The sequence below is a fragment of the Vicugna pacos genome, chromosome 33 (genome assembly GCF_048564905.1).
Source record: "Vicugna pacos chromosome 33, VicPac4, whole genome shotgun sequence".
In the NCBI taxonomy this organism is placed as follows: domain Eukaryota; kingdom Metazoa; phylum Chordata; class Mammalia; order Artiodactyla; family Camelidae; genus Vicugna; species Vicugna pacos.
The window spans coordinates 16,544,194-16,566,234 of record NC_133019.1 but is presented as its reverse complement, the minus strand read 5'-3'; the positions used below and the strand labels follow the sequence as shown (position 1 = coordinate 16,566,234).

The following is a 22,041-nucleotide window of genomic DNA, read 5'->3' as shown; positions in this document are numbered from 1 at the left end:
GGAAGAATTTCTCAGCAGCACGACTTCCGGCCCGAAACGGAAGTCGGCTCCCGCTTCTCCCAGACCGCTTCCTCCCCACACCCCCGCCACGCGAGGCTGCGGCGCACGGTATGGGTGTGTTTGTGTGTATTTGTGTGGGGAGGGCGTTTGGAGGGAAGGTTACCGGGCGCTCCGTGGCCGCTGAGGGGCAGGGATCCCGGTGACGAAGATGGGGGTATTTTCTCTGTCTTCCACTCGGAAGCCTCAACCCCCCCTTCAGCCACTCTAGTTACTTTTTGCAGCCCAGTCGAGTATCTAACCTGTCCAAAACGTCCCCATCCTTTTGGGGAGCGAAACCCAATCCCCGGGTCCGTCCCAGAGGAGCGGGAGCGGGGAATGCCCCAGCCAACCCGGCCGCCCGGATTCCACGCCGGAGCAGCCTCCGGCCTCAGTCCGGAGAGAAATCTGCCGGTCGGTCTGGGCTGGGGGAAAGGCGGCCGTGGCCTGGACCACGGGTGAGGGCGGAATAACCGGTGGGAAGGCTGCGTTTTCACAAAGGACTTGGGTGAAGCTGCAGAGCTGCTTTTGAGCCCTGACTCCTTGGTTTCCCGGGTCGGAGGAGATCTTGTAATGGAGTGGTTCTTCGTCTCACACTAACAAGATGCCTGATTTCCTCAGGATGGAGGGGTGAGTGAGCGGTGGGGTGGTTGCACAAAGCCCCTGCTGGCTACACGGGTGAATATCCCCGTCATCTGTTTTCTTGGAGGCTTAAATACAGAATAGAACATGAAATTCCTTTGAGTGGAGACATTTAGGGTATCTCTGCATTTGATGTTTTTATGTGTCAGTTTTTGTTATTGTTGACATTTGTGGTACGTGACACTCTCAAATCTAGGTATTTACTTAATTGAAAACTAATTTTGGGATTAGAGAGTTGATTTCTAATCTGGACTTTGTTTGCCTTGGACTGTGTGGCCTGGGGCAAGTTATAGCTTTAAGGATATTTCATTTACAAAATAGGAATGAAGATACTTGCCTCTCATAAAACATAGACTTATTTTGAGGATTAAATAAAATGATGCTCTTGAAAGCACTTAATTTTGTGCAGTTTCAAAGAACTCCAGTGTACATTATCTCCCTTCATCCTCATGTTATTTTGAGTGTGGTCAGGTGTTTTCTCCTCTTAATGGTGAAGGAAAAACTATTTCTCAGGACCTGTGACTTCAGTGATCTTTCCTTTATCTCATGCTTCATTATAACATAGTAACAACAGATAAGGTAATAAAGTAAATTATCATTAAATGCTGTTTATTGATTCATTTCAGATTGAAGAATGTCGCGAGTTCCTTTGGGGAAGGTCCTCCTGAGGAATGTCATCCGACACACAGATGCTCACAATAAGGTGAGAAGTACAGCTTAGTTATTCCTCACACTTAATGAGGGCATACAGTGTACCACAAATTATTTTGGTACAGTTGGGAGATACAAAGGTAAATAAAACAGATAATTAGAATACAGTTTGGTAGGTATTTATAATAGAGACACATACAAAATGGTTTCATGCACTGAGAAAGGAATAATGAAATCTGCCTTGGGAAATTAGGAAAGCCTTCAACAGAATGGGTGGGTTTTGAGCTGCTGATATTTGAAGTAGTTCTGGATGGAACAGGCTCAAGTTTACCAGGTGTAAAGATCATTCAGGACAGAGAGAACATCATGTACTAACATATGGCAAGAAGGAGCATGGAGTATGGAGCACTTGGGGCGTGGCAAGAGATTGTGTGCATCCAGAAAATTGAGAATTGGGGAGGGGGATAGTGGCAGAAAATGAGCCCTAAGTGGCAAATTAGAGTTGGACTGTGATACTTGGAAATAAGACTTTTTCCTCTACGCAATAAAGAAATCATCAAATTTTTTAAGTGGGTTGTGACATGATCATACTTGTATTTTAGAAAGATGATTTGCTAGCTGAGAGATGATGGAGGATTCGCATGAAAGCAGTGACAGCAGGGATGAAGATGAGGAATTTAGGCAATAGAGTCTGAAGAACTTGATGACTGGGTTGGATGATAGTGATAATTATAGAAGCAAATACATCCACCTTGTGTGACTGTGTGAATGATGATGATGCCATTAATTGAGAGAGGGAACAAAAGGAAATAGCCAAGTATGATGGGAAAGGCAACTATTTGGTTTTGAACATGTTGATAGTGAGATGCCTTATAGGATGTCCAAACAGTTGGAAATTCAGACTTAGAAGAAAGGAGAAAAGTTGAGACTGGATATAAAGGTTTGTGGATTACGGATATATAGGAAATGATAGAGGTCATGAGAATAGGTGAGGTCACCTAGGAGAGCATGTACAATGAAAAGAGGGCCAAGGACCCTTGTTTGGTTTTCTTTGGTGAACTGTATAACCCTGAGTTTGATATAAATGTTATTACTGTCATATCACCTGATACTTTGATTGAGAGTCTGTTATGTAAGCAGCCCCTACAATTGCCTTAAACCACCGCTAGTTGAATGGTGAGCTTAGATTTGAAAGGGGTGGTTAAAAAAAGATAAATCTAGCACAAATCTAACAAAATATTTTAGGAGGACTTAGAAATAAAACATCATTGTTCTTTGCAAGGCTGTACTCTGCTATTCAGGAAATTCTCCAAAAGTTCTCATACTGTTTGTTTTGTTTTGCTTTGCTTTTAATAAAAATTATGTTGTGGAAAGAGACTTTGCCTAGAAAGTTTAAGGACCTGTCCTTACTAGCTTTTTGACTTTGGTAAAATCTCTGAGCTTTTGTTTCTTAGTGAAATACAGTAATGTACCTGCTTTGCTTTCCTCATAAACTTGCTTAAGTTTCAATAGAAGTGATACAATTAAAGTCATAAAGCATTTTAGAAACGTAAGAGGTGATCATTGGCTAATTGCAGCAAAATTGCTTAATTAATAAGGTGATAAGTGTGTCTTTACCGGGGTTAAAAGCTCTTTTGTTCCTGCAGAATTTTACATGATTGAGACTTACTGGGTCAACTTGTTTGACCACTGTAGAGAAACCAGGTCAGGTTCCAATCATAACCCAGCCTATAATCCAAAAATTAGTGCAGACTATATTTTCGGTTACTTTTCTGTGGTGTAAGGTGTTGTTTTTAGTAACTTATTTTTATTTCTTTTAAAAAAAAATCTAGATTCAGGAGGAATCAGATATGTGGAAAGTAAGAGAACTGGAGAAACAAATGGAAGATGCTTACCGGGGGACCAAAAGGAAAATGTTACCTAGCAGTTCAAGGTGAAGTTGCTGTCCTGAGAACCAAAATAATTCTCATCTTGTTCAGAATCCTCAACTTTTGTGTAAAAACACAGTGGTATACTACAGATAGATGAATTCAGTTTTGTGAGTCCTTAAGCCTTTTCTCTTTCATAAATCTAGACCCAAGCATAAAGGTAATGGCTATGATGCATATGGCCCCACTCTTTATATGTATTTGCAATGGAGAACTTGAACACTTGTAAATATTAAGGATCCTGCAGATTCTGACCTTACTTGATGGCTTTTAACTGAAGATTTTTCTATAGATACCTTATGGTCACTTAGCTGATCGTACACATATTTCCCCTAATTAGTTTTCCAGTCTCTCTCAGCCTTTTCTTTGCCTCATCTACTCACTGTTGTCGCCAGGTCACACAACCTTTCGCAGTACCTTAATAATCTGAGTGTGAATCAGACGGACTATGCAGGCTTAGTCGTCTTTGCTGTGGCGGGATAGGGATGTCTGAGTATTGGGAGTATCTCCTGGGCCTCAGATGCCTGTGAATGTGGAGCTGTGTTTATGAAAAATGATTATAAAGTAATAATGCTTATTTCTAAAGCCACCCAGGGAAATAGTTAATAGTGAGATGCTTAAAGAGAGTGAGTGTGCCTGTGGAGTGTGTGGACTTTGGAGTGTTACTGGCTGTGTGTGAATAGCGTTGGATAAGAAAATATTCAGGGTATCCACAGTAAAGCAAGCAGACTCTTAGCATAAATACCTTTTTAGTCTATTTTCTCTCTGAAGACAGTCCTGCTAGAATTTAGAAGTACTTAGTGCAGAGGATGATTTGTTTTATATTGGTTATTCAGTTCCAAGTAGCATTTCCAGGAACAAAATAGTGTTCTTTTAGAGTGGACTGATAATGCCTGTCATGATGAGTAAGTCTTTACAACATAATCTCTTTAGGGGCAGCTTTCTGATTGTCTCAATTGCCATTTATATCCCAGCAGCTAGAACAGTACCTTCCACAAAGGAGGTCCTTAAACACTTTTGATAACTAATTAGCTGGCTTAATGAGTGGTTAGTGGATATCGTAAGCACAGGCACTTCTATAGACACGTTGCTGGCTCAGGGAAGGAGGTGTATTTCAGGAAGTCTCGGGCAGTTTGCAGTGCCCCTAGCTGTGGTTATGCTCTGCTTCCTTCTTTGAGAATCAGCGAGATGCAGCACGCCAGGGCCCAGAAGTCATTTTGTTTATACTCTCCAATAGAATGCGTAGTGATGATTGTATTTTCATTGAACAACTATACAAATTAATAGAGAGGAACAGATCATGTTTAGAAAGTTTTTTTTAAACATTAAGGATCAGGTTGCTTTGGTCTCCCCTTAGCTTGTTCAGTGAGTTCTATGCATGATGTTCCGTAAAGTAACCTCACAGATTGCATCTAAATCTAAAAGTTCTTTTGTTTACTGATTTAGCCGGATGCGTAGTGATGGTTTTGATGAAGAAGCTCAAAGCGACTATTGGAGGCCAAAGAATGAAATTTCTGGTGCACTGGATGACGATTTTCTTAAGGCTAAATCCTGGAACAAGAAGTTACATGATTATGAAGCTAACATGCCGGACAGGTTTGTGGCTCAATTCTTGTGACCATTAATGATATCTGGCCTGAGAATGTGTACTTTTAAAAATTAATTATCCCTACAAAAACTTATACAGAGATGTTCATAGCATAATTATTCATAATGGCCAAAAAAGTGGAAACCCAGATGTCAGCTGATGAGTGGATAAACAAAATGTGATGTATGGGATGGTAATGGAACACTGTTTGGCAGTAAAAGGAATAAAGCACTAATACATACTACAGCATGGATGAATCTTGAAAACATTATGCTAAGTGAAATAAGCCAGACACAAAACACCACTTATTATATGATTCTTTAGGGATAGAAAGTACACTAGTGGTTGCCATGGGCTATAGGAGAGAGAGGGATAGAGAGACTGGAGAAACGGTTTCTTTTTGGGGTGATAAAAATGTTCTGAAATTAGATAGTGGTGATGGCTGCACAACTCTGAATATACTACAAACCACTGAATTATACACTTTAAGAAGATAAATTTTATGGTATATTAATTATGTATCAATTAAGTTGTTATTTTAAAAAAGTTGTCCCAAAGTAAACAGCATTATGGCATTATTATTATTTTTTTTTAAATTTATTTTGGATAATAATTAGTTGAAGATAGACTACAATGGTGCATTGTACAAAAAGACTATAAAACAGTCTTGTGCTGGTGTTCTGACACATCTGTAAGCTTTCACTAGCTCCAGTGTCTGCAGGGCAGGCTGGCCGCCTTCTGCCCACATCCACAAATGGAGATGCTTTCTTTGCAAAAAAGGATTATTCACACACAGTGAACCTAAGCTTCCTTTTGCACAAGGGAATAATACTTTTCTCCATCAAAACAACATAGTCACATCATTAATTTTTCCAGTCCTGCAAGTCCGAAGCAACCAAAACTCCATAGATGAGAAGTCACCACTTAGTCAAAATATAGACAGCATTATGTTATGAAGTGTTTTTGAAGAAGTACTTCACAGCTAAAGAGCAGAGAATAAGAGTTCCTCACTCTTTCTTAAGGAAACGAGTGGCAAGTTCTCTTCCAGGTGGATGAAGGAATCCTTTGTATCTGAAATGACAGTATGCAGTACAGAAAATGTAGCCAACTAATTACTGAGCTATAAATGTGGGGCTGGCTCTTCCGTATCTCTGTTCTCTTTGTGCTGCGTGTGTCTGTATGTGTATGCACTCCTAAGCCTAATTTGTCTTAGTTTTTAAAATACATATGATTGCTTTAACAATACGTGTAATAAAATATTATCTTACAGATGGGGTCACAGCGGATATAAAGAGTTATACCCTGAAGAATTTGAAACAGACAGGTAAGGCAAATAGGCTCACTGAAAAAAAGTTAGAAACTCAGATCAGTAGAGTCTGAACTATAAATTGAGTTCCTAATTTTTGCAAAGAATATGACATTTGCCATTAAAAATGTTGTAACGAGAGAAATAACAGGCCGCACAGGTGGGAGGCGGTCGGCAGTTTCCTTTTCCCTGATTCATGTTCTGCATGTCTATGGCACGTAGGTTTTTACATGTAGTATTCCATACAGTCACTCAGTATGGCAGATTAGAATTTTTATCCTCATTTTAAAGATAAGGAAACAAAAATTTAGAGTGATTGTTTCATAGTAACCATATGTCGAAACTTTGATTTAAAATTCAGATATTCCCAACTTCCGATCTGGAAAGCAGAATACACTTTTTTATTTTCCATAATAAAGCAGTTTTTCTTTCTTACTAGTAGCGATCAGCAAGATATTACCAATGGGAAGAAAACATCTCCCCAGGAAAAATCATCTACTCACGAATCTCACAAACACAAGAAGTCAAAGAAATCCCACAAAAAAAAGCAGAAAAAAAAGTCACACAAGAAACAGAAGAAAAGCAAAAAGGAAGCCACAGATGTAATAGCAGATTCCTCAAGCGAGCTCTCAGAAGAAACTGGGGCTTCTAGTACCAGGAAAAGGAAACAACCACATAAGCGCAAGAAAAAATCCAGGAAAAAGTCTCTCAAAAAATCTGCTTTATTCTTAGAGGCAGAAAATGACACTTCCCAGTCAGATGATTCCGCATCAAGCAGTTCTGAGGAAAGTGAAGAAAGAGACACTAAGAAAACCAAAAGGAAAAAGAGAGAGAAAAAAGTCCACATCCCTGTGGTTAACAATGAAATACAGGAGAGGACAAACAAACGCACAAATTGGAAAGTGGCTACAGATGAAAGGTCTGCCGAGAGCTCAGAGGACGATTAAAGGAGAAAGAAACATTCTTCAGTTTCCTGAGTGACCGGAGATTCATAGCTCTTACACCTTGGGGTTTTGCCGGTGACTCAACCGCTCAGCACAGGGGGCCTGAGATCAGAGCCGTCCTGTGCCACCTGTGTATGTTCTGACAGACTTCTTGTCTTCTATTTTGGCCTGTTAAACTTGATCCTCTAATTGTTAATGGAGAATCTGGTATTTTGTTATGAAGGTTTCTTGGGGAGATTATTTTTTTGCAGTTAATCACATTTAGCATAGTGTGCACCTACAGGAAACTAAAGGACCCAGAAAGCTGAATCCAGTAGTGACCTGGGTACACCAGTTGGAATGGTGAATTTGAGGAAAGCAAGGGCTGGGGTCAAGAGGTGGATTGGAGCTACTGCTGTATAGTGGTCTGACCAGGGAACGTCGTGTTGCTGTTTGTACAGCAGGTGCCACAACTTGATTTTTTTTCGGCTTCATCCTTGGTGCTTTGATCTTTATGTCGGCCCCACAGGTGTGATCTAGTTTACTTACTGAGGAAATGAGCATATGAACAAGCATTTTCTCTTCAGATAATATCCACAGACAGCTGTTGTTGGTAGAGACGAGGGTTTTCTGTCCAGTTTCCCTGTTGGACAGGGTCTGCGGCTATACTCAGTATACCACTGAGCATGGTGATTGAATAGTAAAGTTTTCTAGTTCCATTGTTGTTTATTGACTAAGCGGACTTGTGTTCAAAATTAGTTCCTCAGTTTTCTTAGTTAAGTTCTCAGCCAAATGGGGAAGAATTAGGCATTAGTCATGCTGTCTAATGGTGCTCTGGACAGGATTCAGGGCAGGAACTGCCATTTAAATGTTGTCTTCCTTGTTCATTTGTAAATCTGTTAGTGAACTTTAGATTTTCCCTGAAACTACTTTGAATCAGTTCCAAAATGAAATTGGCTTCTCAGGGACATAGCCGTTTCTTCCTAGTCTGCCTTTGGATTAAAGCACCGAGCAGAGACCTTTGTTACTTCCCCTTTGCTATCTATGGACCCCTACTATGTTCATTCTTAAGAAACCAAAATACCACTGAAAAAAGGCTGGCAGAACACAAAGGAATTTTTTCATTACAGCAGATCAAGTGATGTAACATTGTTTTTTCCTTGTTGTCACTTCATGGGCTGAGTTAAAGGCTTGAAAACTCAGACTTTTGGTCTTGGTTCTGCCACTCATTGGCTGTGAGGTCTGGGGTAGGTAAGTCAGCCTCCTTGGCCTTTCCCCATGTGTAATACAGAAACACTTCATGGCAGCCTGACAGCGTAAGACACCAGCAATAGAATACGGCTATGACAACATTCCACTGATGTGGTAGTATTTTGTAGTTATAAACTATTAAATTTGTTCTCTATACAGAACAGATTTCTAATAAAATGTTTAATCATAAAATACATGGTTGGCCAGAGGTTCCCTATCCCTTGATTATAAGCAGGTGCTACCTTTTGCAATATTTATTTAAAATATGAATACTTTGGTACTCAGTTGTTGATGATCCATGGTGTATATTTTTATCTTTGGGATTAGTAGGGGCCCAAGGATGGAAGAACAGTCTGTAATTACTACCTCTTAACCTAAAGTTATTGTTCTTGGAGCAGGTGAAATCTTTGTTGGAAAGAGTTTTCAGCATTTTTTTAGCATTGTTTCTGTGCTATGAAAGTGTTAATTCTAAGCAGACTCAGGAAGATGGGCCAGTGGAATGAGGCATTTCCAGAAGTTGGTTCTGTTTGGGTCTTGACCTTCCCTTCTTCTCATACTAGCAGGCCTCTTTCCAGCGAATACACATCTTGCCTGTTTTGTTTTTTTGCTGTTTACCTTGGTCATGTATAAGCAATAAAGCTGTTTTCTGTTCTTTACCTTTCTCAACCCCCAATTCTCTTCTATGCCTTAGGCTATGGCTTTGATGGTTCTTCTAGCCCACTTATATATGGCTTAGGGTGGCTCTTCAAAACTTAAGGGCTCCCATTTGCACTACTGGCCTTGGAACATACTTATCTGTGGTGTTCCTGCCATTCAGAGATCTATATATTAACTCCTAAAATGGATTAAAAAAAAAAGAGTTGGAGAATTCACATTTATTGAATAACTGTTGTGATACAAGGTAGAATTTCTGAATTCCAAATAAATAAATTTCACTTTTTGGACATTTTGATCTGTTACTTTTTAGCACCCACAGGCTTGATGACAGCCTGAAGTTGGCCTGACAGTGGGCTGACAACCTTCCCCCACTGGCCCTTCAGTCAGCTTAATAACCAGTCCTTTGCTGCTTCTGTCATTCTCCCAGGGGATGGCCTACTGCCCTCCTTTCTGTACAATCTGGGCAAACCGACTGGTGATGGCAAGAGTAGTGTCAATGAAGCGGTCCACACAGCTAGAGAGACAGTTTTCAGTGCGAGAGTCTAGGCGATTCCCTGGTTTCTCCACGCATTTATCCCAACATAGCTCCATGAAGTGATGCACCTAAGAGGAAAGAAAAATAGTAACCACTGGGGTCTGCAGATAGGCCTAACTCTGCCAGTTTTCTTATTTCCTTCCCATTTTTCTCCTTTTCTGTCCCCTGACTAAACCATTCTTTCAATTTCTTGATTTTCCTAATTCGTCACCAGTATGGCCCAGATCCTCATCCCTACACTGCAACAATCCTTATCTTTTCTATTTTTCTCCTTTGTAATGGAAAAAAAAAAGGGTATTTTCCATCAAGCAACCCCAGTGTCAGCTTAATGCATCAATTTCAATTTCTCTGTTAGTCACTCAGGGCACTCTTATACCCAATCCATACTGTTTCAATACACACTACTCAGCTTGACTCAGTACTCCTGGAATGCCCTCCCTAAAGATTTTTCCAGAGTTCAAAGTATTACCTCCTGGAAAACAACTGTCAATTTCCTAAATTTGTCAAGTCCTTAATCAGATCCTAAAATTTCCGGCAGGATTAATACCTTCTTTTATATTTCCAGACTAGCACCAGCGTAAGCTGAGAAGCTGTACCAATGAACTCCCCCCAAACCACTGCACCCATTTCGTTCCAAACCTATTCCTTTGTAGTTCTTAAACTCTTAACTTTTTTGGGTGTCATGGAAATATCTGAAAATCTGGGACGGTTGGTTATGGACCCAATCTCCAGAAAAATGTACACACAGGCACACACACAAAAATCCGTGTGCACTCCCATAACGTTCCGGCAATAATTTCTAACCAGAATTCGTGCTACTTATCCTCCGCGACCCCTCCCCTTCCCACCATACCCACTCACCCTCTAAAGAGGGGAATAATCTTTTACCGAGGACGTAAGTGTTTTCGGAGGCTGGGTATTAACTAGTCAATCCTTTTTGCGGTACTAAAAGGTGACTGTCACCTCCTTTTAAGAGGCGGTTAAGTAATTAGCCCAAGGTCATGCAGCTAGTAAAGGACCACGCCGGGTTTCGAAACATCTCTAAAATGCTCCAACACGCTTGTTCTAAGCTAACAGTCTAGACTGACTACTTCAGAGCCCACCTTTATCCAATAATGTTCTACTGCTCTACCGTTTCAAGTGCATTATCGCATATGATCCTCAACATGCAGGGAGGCAGTGGGTATTTCGTCTAGAGGCACGTGGCCTGTAAGGGGCAGAGACAGAATGAGAACCCGTATCTTCCAAACGCCAGCCCAGAGAGCTCGCCGCCAAACTAGGCTCCAGTGCTCTGGCGCCGCCCAAATCTTTCTTCTCTGCTTTACACCTTCTCTTTTCCCCACGCCGGGCTTGCTTAGCGGGTATCTGAGCACTACGGGTCACCAGCGGCAGTAGTGACTCGTTTCTTTTGAGGGGCACCGTGCACAGCAGGGCTGGAGCATCCGGCGGCCGCACCGCGCCACCAGCGTTCGGAGCTCCGCGGGTGCCTGAGACCTGTACTTCCCCTCCTTCCTCTTCACACCAGCCCCTGTCCCCGCACCTGTGCAGTGAACTGCGCCTTCTGCTGTTCGGCCGCCACCAGACGCTGCAACTCCGCTTCGTCCGCCTCCCCTAGCTCCGCCATCGTCCGCTTCGGGATCGGGACCTTCCAACCGGCGTGTGTGCGCATGCGCAGCAGGCACGCGCCGACCCCTGACTTCCGGTTCATCCTTTTCGTTGTTTTTTTTCGTCGTCGTGTTGTCGGATGACTGCTTCCGGGTGGCTGGATGACCTTGAGCCTTCAGGAGCGAGATGGCGGCTCTCTGGAGGCTGAGTGTCCTCTGCGGTGCCCGAGGAGGCGCAGGTGAGGGGTCCTGGCAGCCGGAGGTTCTTAGCACAGCCTCCAGCCGGGGAAAGGGACGCGGTGAGGACTCGTCTGCTGGGTGGATCCCTTCTCCTTCCCTTTGACTGCTTTGGCTCCTAAACTACAATAGTGACCAGCGTTGCCTGCGCGCCCAGGTGTCCACCCCAGGGCATGTCTCCCCTGCGCCGGGCTGACGTGGTGATGGGGTAATCTGAGAGCTCCTTCTGGAAGGTATAATCCTGCTGAAGCTATTCATTTGAGTTCTCTTTTTCACCGCGTTCGCTGTCTTTAGAATGCTCTCACCTGGAATCAGAGAAGTGTTAGGATCTAAGTCCCAGTTCCTGGTCTTGCCCATTTTCCCTGGAGTTCAGTTCGATAATTGTTTAACTGGGCATTTGTGTTCTACAGGTACTGTAGTATGCTTGGAATATAAATATGACTAAAACGTAGTTCCAGCCCTCAAAGAGTTCGCCCTTTTGTAGGGAGAAACACATATAAGCATAATTTAACGTAAAGTAAAAACTCTTGTGCTGTACGTGTGTGTGTATGCCAGTCCAGAGGAAGAATATATTAGCCCTTTGTTTTGGAAGGATTACCCTGTCTCGGTTCCTGAAGGAGGTGTGCCTGATTTATTTAAGTCTTGAGGGTTAGGAAGGCCCCAGGAAGAAGGGCATTACAGTTAGGGCTACCGGGATGCGCAAAAGCAATGATGAAGGTGTAGAAACTGCTTGGTATGAGAGAAAACAAATTGGATATTATTAGAGCGTGAAGTTTAATTAAGGTGAGGCATGAGAGATGATTCTGGAAAGTTGAACTGAAATCACATCACAGAAGAGCTTCACCTGGTAGGAAGTAACGCATTTTACCTGGTGTGAAGGGGAGCCGTTGAAAGATTTGACATAGATTTGCAGTTTAGATTGACCACTTTAGTAACATTGTGGATGTTGGCCACATGGAAAATGGAGCAGGCTAAGACGTATTTCAGGGAGACCAGATAAGACACTGTTGTAGTAGTCCAGGCAAGGATGGTGAGGTCCTGAACTTGGAAAGTAGCACAGAAGAGAAGATTATCTCAAGAAATGTTAAGGAGATACATCAGTATGATTTGGCAGTTGACTGAATACAGAGGGAATGTCCTACATGACGTCCAGATTTCTGGGTTAGGTTGCAGAGTGGCTGGGATGTCATTAAGTAAAGTGGGGAGCATGCAAATGGGAGACAAGTTTGAATGAGAAAGTGAGTTGAAGGGAGATTTTCGTTTTTGGCGTGGTAGGTAAGTTTGAGAACCATGTTCGGTATCTTAGGGGAGAGGCCTTGCAGGCACTTACACTTCTGAAACTCTGGAGCAATATCAGGGCTGAAGATACATAATTGGATGTCATCAGTTTAAAGGCAGTAGAAGCTGAGTAGACAAAATGTCTAGGGATGGGCATAAGAAGCCAGGAGAGCAATGGGCAGATGTTAGAATCCGGGACAAAAATTTAAGCGTGGATGTAGGAGGAGACTAATATATAATGGTCAGAGACTCAAGGGAGAAGTAGGAGAGAGTTGTGTCAGAGAAAAGAAGGGGGGAAAGGCCAGCAATGCCAGGTGATGCAGAAAGACCCAGTAAGATGAAGACTGAACAGTGCCTGTTGGATGTGGCCATGTGGAGACCATTGGCGACTTACCAAAGTTGTTTTGGCTGGGATAAAGACAAGTTGCAGAGTCGAAGAATGATAGGGAAGTGAGGAAATCGAGGTGATTTAGACAACTTTGAAGAAGCATGGTGTTGGAAAGAGAAGAAAGAGCAGGGGAAGAGTGCATGGACAGTAGCTAGAGGACACAGGGTCAAGGGAACATTAAGTATAGTACGTCAGATGAGGGCAAATTGTCCATAGGAAGGAAGGAGAGATTAAAGATACAGGAGAGAAATTACCTTTTATTGAGTGATTATAACATTCTGGGAATTATGCTGAACATTTTACATGTGTTATTTAGTTTTCAAGAGACTATTATGAAGTAAGTAGTAGAGCTTGCATTTTACAAATGACAGTGAGGCTTGGAGAGCCTATTTAACTTAAATGCTCATCGTATCACAGCCAATATTGGTAGGGCTGGATGAATTTAGGTCTGCCTGTTTTTTAACCAAGAGACAAGATCTATAGGAGGACTGAAAGGGGTGAGTTCAAGAATGCAAGCAGAGAAATTCATCACGGAAAGTAGGGTGGTATTTCCCAAACTGAATTACTTGAGATCAAAGACTTTGTCTTTTGTCTCTCTTGCTCCAGTGCAGAGCACAGTCTTGCAGGTAGTAAGTATTTGTTGGATGAATAGATGAATAAATGGGAGGCGAAAGGAGCTATAATTTATTTATTTTTTAATTAGTAAAAGTGAAGCCCTTTTATGGAAGTGTTCATTGATTTTTCAGTCTTTCAGTGGCAACTTAGTTGACCTCACAGCAGCCCAGTGAAACAGGTGCTGTCCTCATTTTACAGATGAGATGATTATTCCCCATTTAGGGTTAAATAGCTTGCCTGTGGTCATTTAGAAAGTCTGTCAATCACGTTAAAGGAGAGGTGTTTCTGACACCCCTAATGTCTCTTTCCTCAGCTCTGCTCCTCCAAACCCCAGTGGTCAGACCCGCTCACGTCTCAGCGTTTCTCCAGGACCGACCTAGCCCGGGATGGTGTGGAGTGCAGCACATCCACCTGTCACCCAGCCATCACTGTATGTTTTCTCCATTGCTGCTGCCTTCTGGGCTCTGTGCATCTTCGTCTGGGCTGATTGTCATGCCATTGGCAGGACTTGCTGTCAGTGGGAGGAACTCTTGTGTCCCACTCTGTTAAAAGAGGACAGACCTAGCCTACACCTTTGCCAGCATAGGTTGAATGATGTCATTTACACTCATACAGAACCTTCTGGTCTAAGTCTTTTTAAAATTTTTAACTTTTTAAAAAAGAAAATAGCTCTGTAGGAAGACTGTTCAATATAGTTTAATTACCCTTATTTATTTAGTGGTTGGAGAAGAGCCAGGTAGAGTAATTTAGAATAGCAGACAGTTTACAAAGTCACACATAGTTATTTTTTATTTAGGTTGATAGTAAAATCATAAGCCATTTCTTGGATGAATAATGTTTAGATATTATTAAAGTTAGTCTTAGAAAATCTGTAAGTGAATAATGAGTTAGCTATTTCTAAAGTCTAAGAAGGTCAATATTTTACAGAGATAAAGACTTCTCTTGATTCTTACATCAGACACTTGTAGTTGCATCTGAATTCTGAGAAGTTAGGCAAGTAAATTTTTTCTGCTTTTTAGAATTATTTTATCTTTGAAAAGTTTTTGTTTCTGAACTTCGCTTTGTTCGGTTAGATTTAGCAGAGTGGTTTTAATTTGGAATGCATGGGACTGAAGGAAAGCCCCCAAAATTGTAAGCAGAGTTTTTAATACATACATATCCATGTTTCCTAGGAAGTAGCTCCATCCTTTCATTAGATACCCACAGCGGTAAGTAACCAGAAAAAGAGTCTCTCGAAGAGATATTTAAAGACCATTTTATTTTTCCCGAGTTTAAAAGAAGTTTTTATGTTCCATATCTTTTGGAGGCTGTTTATAAGTAACAGGACCAAAGAAGAACCATGATCCTAAAAGTTGACATTAGAACTTTGCTTCTCTTTGAGTTGACTGGTTTTATTTTGTTTTGGGAAGGTTTTTAATATTACTTAACTTACAAATAATTAGGTGTATATAAAAGAGTAATGTTTTAAAGGAATTCCTCAGGTGTCACCAACTTATATTCATAAGGTCCATTATACTGAAATCCAAGATTGGTAATTCTGCAGAGATATTTTGCCCATTTCTTGCCTGTAAGCAAAGTGGACCTGTCTTCTACGCAGTATATGTAGGTGTTGAGACACCCTGTGCTGAAAGACTTCAAAGAAAGGAGATAGCATCTCTCTCACTTTCTTTAACTTACCCTCTTTATGTTCAGAGTTAAGTCTTAAATGCATTCTGTTTGCCACTCTATCTGTTTGGTTTATTTTGTGGCAAATATTGAGCTGTGTGTTTTCCCCTGCAGCTGTTACAAATCTGGTCCTTCCTCTCCACAGCTGGTTCCAAGGCTGCGTCTCTCCACTGGACTAGTGAGAGGGTGGTCAGTGTTTTGCTCCTGGGCCTGCTTCCAGCTGCTTATTTGAATCCTTGCTCTGCGATGGACTACTCCCTGGCTGCAGCCCTCAGTCTCCACAGTCACTGGCAAGTACAGCAGTCCTTTCAGTATTACAGTGTCTGCTTAGATGGTTTATTGTGAGCCTGTCTCACTATTGCATACGAGGGAGAAGTTGATGAGATTCTCAAGACTTGAAGAGAACATTAAAACATATAAACTATTAAAACATATAAACCATTAGTATGCCCAAATTTATGTATCCATGTGCCTATTCGAAGTCTTCACTTCCATATCTGCTCGGCATTTTGAAGATCGCATGTTATAACCCTGAGTTCCTGAGCTCCCCTACATCTCTCCCTCTGGTACCCTTGCCCATCTGAATTAATGGCATTTCTGTTCTTCTGTTTGTTCAAGCCCCATATTTGGTCATCATCCTTGATTCCAGAAGCAGTCTCCTAACTGGTCCCCCTTGTGTCTATTCTCAACACAGCAGCCCCTGTGATCCTGTTAAAATATTAAGTCAAGTCAAGACATTTCCCTGCTTGTAACCCTTCATTGTCTCCTCATCTTCCTTAGACTAAATGTCTGAGTTCTTACAGTGGCCTACAGACTCTACATGGTCTGGCCGCCTCGTCTTCAGTGATTCTTTCCCTCGTTCACACTGGCTTCCTTGATAAATCTCAAACTCACCAGCGACACCCCAGGCCTCAGGGCTTTACTCTTACTCTTCCTTCCCCCTGAAACTCTGTTTCGAGTTATGTACTTGGCTTGTTTTCTCATTTCCTTCACATCTTAAATGTTACCTTCTCAATGACGCCGCCTCTCACCACTTACTCAAAATGACAGTGTCTTTCCCAACATTGCTTATCCCTCTCCCCTGTCTTAATTGTCTCAGTAGCACTTAGTTTCTTCTAATATACTTTATCATCTATTTATTGTTTTGTATATTCCTTGTATATTCCTTGTCTCCCCTCATTAGGATGAAAGCACAGGTACAGAAAATCACAAGAATCAAATCTATGGCACAATGAATTATTATAACAGTAGTTCCACCCAGGTCAAGAAACTTTGCCACCCGCCCCAGAAGCCTCTTCCTTGTGTCCTGTCCCGGGAACAACTTTATTCTGATTTTTATAACAATCATTTCCTTACATTTCATCATGGTTTTATTACTCAAATTGCATCCCTAGACACTGTCATTCAGCTTTGCCTTTTTTAGAAAAAAAAAATGAATTGGATTTTTGACTGTTTTTATTTATTGTTGTATCTTTAGTGCCTAGACACTGAGCTCTAAGTAAATGTTTATTGAATGAATGAATTTTCAATTTGCGTTTATTTTATCTTTTGTAGTTTGTTAGACTTTCTAAGTTAATGAAGCTTCTAGGAAGTTTGTTAATAACAGCTGGGTTCCTTGAGTTGTTCATTTTATATTGTTTTGCAAGGACAGTATGCTGTCATGGTTGGGGGGCGATGTTTATGGATTGTCTGAACTGAAATGACTTAAGTGAGTATTTTAACCAACCCTGTTACTTTACAATTGAGTAGCTAAACCCCAGGGAAGTTAAGTAACTCAGAATAGTTTTCTAGTGTCAAAGGGGATTTTGCTTACCTAGTATTCTTGGGTTGGTTAGGAGAATCACCCTTTAAACAGACAGACCTTTCAAAATAAAGGATTTCCAGTTCCATATGAAATACTAGATCACAAGCATAGTAATATTTCTCTAATGTATGTTTCTTAGAAGGAGATCTAGCCAAATTGATGAGAAATCAGAATAAGGATAATTCTAAAGTAGTACATTTAAAAAATTGCAGTTGATTTGTCCACTTACCTCATGGGTTCTCTCTTCCTTTTCACATACACACACAAAACGACTTGAAAGAGTTGTCTGTAATTGTGCACTAGTTCCTTAGTATCCAATCTCTCTTAACCCACATTAATTGGGCTTTTATTCCAACTATTTAACTGAAGTCACTGTTATCAAAATCACCAAAGACCTTCATTTTTCCAAGTCCAGTTTTTAGTTCTTTGTCCTCCACTTACTTGAACTCTTACTTAAGCATTCAACTTAATTGACCCTTCCTTTCTTCCATAAGTCATTTCCCTTTGGCTTCCTAGATGTCCTCCTCACCTTGCTTTCTTCCACCTCACCAGCTCTGCCTTCGGAGTCTCCTCTGCCAGCTCCTTCCCCTCTTACTGATCTCTGACTGTAAAGGTCTGAACTCCGGACTCAGTCTTGGCTTTATTAAATCTGTCTATGCGCTTTCCCAAGGTGAACTCAGATCAGACCCCTTTTCCTGAGCTGCGGACTCGTATTTCCAGTTGTGTAACTGACACATCCACTTGGATGTTTAATAGTCATCCCAAATTTAACATTGCCGGAGGTTGCTCTTTTTTGCCTCATATCTCTCTTGATTTCCTTTCCCCTCAAAATCTCCCTCTCTCCTGTTCTTCCCTAACTCAATTAAATGTAGTTGCTCAAGCCAAAGTCTAGCAGTCATTCTAGATATTTCTTTTTGTCTTACATCACAACCAGTCCATCAGCTCTTTCTCGCCTTAAAACAAAGCCTGAATTTTCACTTCACACCATCTTTCCTGTCACCAACCTAGGTCAAGCCAGCAGTCTTGCCTGGGCTACTTCAGTTGCCTCCTGACTAGCTTTGTTTCTCTTCTTGCCCACCTTCTGCCTGCTCTGTCCATTCACCATGTACAGCCAGAGCGATCTTTTTAAAAGGTAAAATTACATTTATCCAAAGAAGATAAGCAAATGGCAAAGAGGCACATGAAAAAATGCTCAACGTTCTTTGTTATTAGAGAAATACAAATCAAAGCCACATTGAGAAAAAGAATATGAAAATGAATATATGTATATCTGTGCATGACTGGGACACTGTGCTGTACACCAGAAATTGACACATTGTAACTCACTGTACTTCAATTAAAAAAAAAAAACCACGCTGATCTCAGGTGTACCACTTTACACCTACTAGTATGGCTGTAATAAAAAAGGTGGACAATAAGGAGTGTTTCAAGAGTGTGGAGAAGCTGGAGTCCTCATATATTTCTGCTGGGAATGTGAAACGTGGTGCAGCTACTTTGGAAAACAGTTTGGCAGGTCCAACAAAGAGTTATTACAACAAAGAGCTATAATATGAGTTAGCATATTATAAAAGAGTTACTGTATGACTCAGCAGTACCTCCCAAAATTGAAAACATGTTCCCATCCACACACAGATTTGTACAGATCATAGTGGTGTTGTTTGTAATAGGCAAAAAGTGGAAACAATCCAGCTGTCTCTCAGTTGACCAGCTGATGCATAGCTAAACAAAATGTGATGTATTTTTACAGAGGAATATTATTTGGACATAACAAAGGAACGAAGTGCTGATACCTGCCACAACGTGGATGAACCTTGAAAACGTTATGCTAGGGAAAGGAAACTTAACACAAAAGGCCACATAGTACATGATTCCATTTATGTACAATGCCCTGAATAGGCAAGTCTGTAGAGACAGAAAACAAATTAGTGATTGGGCAATAGACTCGAGGGTGCAGGGTTTATTTTGAGGGTGATGAAACTATTCTGGGATTAAACAGTGATGGTGTTGCCCAATTCGAGAGTATACTAAAAACCACAGAGTTGTTCCCTTTGTGGTATGTGAATTATATCTCAATAAAACTGTTATTTAAAAAAAGCAAAATTAGGTCACTCCTTACTTGGGTCCCTCCCTACTTGAAGCACTTCTGTGGTTTCCCTTATAGTTCAAGTCAAAGTCAAAGTCCTTATCATGACCCTCAAGGCCTATGTGATCTGTCCCTGCCTTTTGCTCTCCCTGCTCTCCAGCCACATAACCTTGTTACTATTGCTCGAAGGGGCCAGGGTTTGGAGGGTTCTTCTCATTCAAGCCATCCTTTCTGAGGCTTCCTGTTCTGTTTCTTCCTAGCACGTGTCTGCTTTTTCTTTCTTCACTAGAATGTGTGTTCTGTAAGCTCAGGAATGCTGTCTAATTTGCTGTACTCCCAACATCTGTAACAGATTATGACACGTGATATCTGCTAAATAAATTCCTTTTTTTTTTTTGCCTATTTAATTAATTTATTTATTTATTTGAGAACTCCTCTCAGCGGGTTTTTATTTTATTTTTTAACATTTTTTATTGAGTTATAGTCATTTTACAATGCTGTATCAAATTCTAGTGTAGAGCACAATTTTCCCGTTATACATGAACGTACATATATTCATTGTCACATTTATTTTCGCAATAAATTCCTTTTGAATTGATGAAAACCTCTGTAGACCATTTGTTTTGGTTTTGTAAAAAAAAAAACCCAAGATTTTCTAAAGAGAGTAGCAGTTCGTTACTGTCTCTGATACAAATGACTTGGAAAATGAAGTCTGAAGAATAGAAGGAAGTCTGTATTTATTATATTATTAGAAAGTGCTTGATTCCTTCATTTTGGTTTATGATTCTTGTTACTAGGAGTTTGGCATTTTGACCGTGACTATTTTCTGCAGTCAAGTTAACCGTATAGCCTTCACTTGCGGTTTTTCATTTGTACCGTGATTTGTTTTGTTCTTCAGGGGCATCGGACAAGTTGTTACCGACTATGTTCGAGGAGACACATTGCAGAAAACCGCCAAGGCAGGCCTCCTGATGCTCTCAGCTCTCACCTTTGCTGGGCTTTGCTATTTCAACTACCATGACGTGGGCATCTGCAGAGCTGTCGCTATGCTGTGGAAGCTGTGACCTTTTAGACTTAACGCTTTGAGAAGTGATTGTATACCTCCTTGCCTCTGCTCTGTCATGCCGTTCAGCTCACAATAAGAAGGAAATTACAGATAAGTCCACTGGGGAGACAGACCTCTTCTCCTAATCACCTGGTTATTTTTAGAATTTGATCTTTGAGGAGAGATTTGAGAGGAATTGCATCCCAGAGATGGGGAGGCTGAGTTCTGTATTCTGGGGAGTTAACAGGGCTGTCTCTCAGCTTCTCTCAAGACTGACTGTATAACTACACATTACATATGAGCTTTTGCCTTTTAATTTTCTCAGACTCTTAAAGGGAATTCGGCTTTATCACTCTCAATATCTGATCAAACGTCTGTTATTTGTCCTAGGATGCTGGAGAGAGGGAAAGACTGTTAATTCATAAGTAAAGACTTTGCAGAAAATTAGACAGTGTTTAATTTTTGAAAACTTCCCCCGACCCTATTCAGTCAATACCAGTTATTGATGGTTACATGTCCTAGGGAAATTTTAAAAGTAGGAAATACTAATATTTCAGTTACTAATTTCTAAATCCTAGGAAGAAAAGCCTGGAGAGTTTCTGAATATAGAGAAGTTCCATGTAAGGAAGAGGTCCCTTTATAGATGTATCAAAATTTTCCGCATTCTAGACTGGGACTTAATCCTCAGATGTGTTTATTTTACTTGTCCTGAAATAATTTGTCCACAAATACAAATTATCAGTAATTGTTGTTTTCTCACAGTGGGAATCTCTAATGTGAAAAGGTATTCTATGAAGATAAAGTTTTTTTAAAAATAAAATGCTGTATAATAAAAATGTATTCTACTCTTTTATGTCTCAATTGTCCTTAGTCTTATTCAGTAGAACTGAGTGTCTGTTGCATCTACAGCACTGAAACAGGAATGAGTGTGTAAATTTTCTTCTGGAGCTTAGCAGTTCGGTAAATCAGACACAAAGTACTGTAATGCAAAAATGACTTACCTGTAACAGGCAGAAATACACTGAGTCTAAGCCATTTGATAAGCATAGAGAAATAAGACTAAATCGTAGGAATTAGAATGAGGTCCAGATTGTGGTGTTCTGTGAATGCCAGCCTTTGGAATTCCAATTATATTCTGTATGCAGTTAGTCTGATCTAAGGGATGAGTGTGAGGCATGCTGGTTTGTTTCTCCTGGCATCACAGAGAAGCTGGAACTTGGCGCATGTCACTCACTGAGGACCTCGCTGGACAGCTGAGGCAGAGTTGAAGGGGAGCTGGCTAGAAGGGTGTGTTCAGGAATGTCTATGCTAGTGGTTAAAGATAAGATATCCCTAACGTGTTTATGGCCTTGTAGGATATTCAGTTGTGTATTAAGTGTTTAGGAAGAGGTGATTAATTCTGTTTTGGGGCCGGTTAAAGGTCTCAAAAGGGAATGATGCCTGAATAGCAGTGGTTGACCAAGGAGTGGTGGTGGTGGGAGCCAGGAGGAGTATCTTATTATGAACATTGTTTAGAATTGGTGATTCATGATGATGATAAAAAGTGGACCGACCTTTAATCAATTTTATTATTGTTTTAAAATTCTCCCCTTTAGTGTCATTCCACCCCCAACCCCCAGTACACCACTGCGGTAAAGGGGAGTGGTGAAATGGGAGGGCAGTAACTGGGTGAAGGGGAGAGGTGAAATGGGAGGGCAGTAACTGGGTGACGTGGGCCTCCTGTATCACTAATACCATCAGATCCTAGCCTGGATTTGGAAGGGTTTCTAATGCTAATTAACTTCCTTAGATGGTGATTGAGATGT

The 22,041-nt window shown here is 41.0% G+C and overlaps 3 protein-coding genes across 6 annotated transcripts; 2 read left to right on the top strand and 1 right to left on the bottom strand.

Moving 5' to 3' along the window:
• The first annotated feature begins 26 nt into the window (after window positions 1-26).
• Window positions 27-9,269, top strand: NKAPD1 (NKAP domain containing 1). Of its 4 annotated transcripts, none has more exons than XM_006217865.4 (6): window positions 27-666; window positions 1,305-1,381; window positions 3,162-3,262; window positions 4,704-4,853; window positions 6,116-6,169; window positions 6,591-9,269. In XM_006217865.4, the coding sequence occupies exons 2-6, from the start codon at window positions 1,313-1,315 to the stop codon at window positions 7,096-7,098; spliced, it is 882 nt and encodes a 293-aa protein (XP_006217927.1). In that variant the 5' UTR covers window positions 27-666; window positions 1,305-1,312; the 3' UTR covers window positions 7,099-9,269. The 4 variants fall into 4 exon arrangements, with proteins under 4 accessions (XP_006217927.1, XP_015106343.1, XP_031531394.1 ...); XM_015250857.3 differs by having other exon boundaries at window positions 36-108; window positions 6,591-8,094; XM_031675534.2 differs by having other exon boundaries at window positions 36-108; window positions 6,594-7,332.
• On the bottom strand, window positions 9,186-11,212 carry TIMM8B (translocase of inner mitochondrial membrane 8 homolog B). The gene is made up of 2 exons (XM_006217864.4): window positions 11,058-11,212; window positions 9,186-9,585 (listed from the first exon to the last, which is right to left on the bottom strand). Exons 1-2 carry the CDS (start codon window positions 11,184-11,186, stop codon window positions 9,418-9,420), a joined length of 297 nt encoding a protein of 98 aa, XP_006217926.3. The 5' UTR covers window positions 11,187-11,212; the 3' UTR covers window positions 9,186-9,417.
• Window positions 11,213-11,222: 10 nt separating this feature from the next.
• SDHD (succinate dehydrogenase complex subunit D) lies at window positions 11,223-21,089 on the top strand. Its single transcript, XM_006217862.3, has 4 exons — window positions 11,223-11,360; window positions 13,953-14,069; window positions 15,450-15,594; window positions 20,090-21,089. Exons 1-4 carry the CDS (start codon window positions 11,309-11,311, stop codon window positions 20,253-20,255), a joined length of 480 nt encoding a protein of 159 aa, XP_006217924.1. The 5' UTR covers window positions 11,223-11,308; the 3' UTR covers window positions 20,256-21,089.
• The last annotated feature ends 952 nt before the right edge of the window (window positions 21,090-22,041 follow it).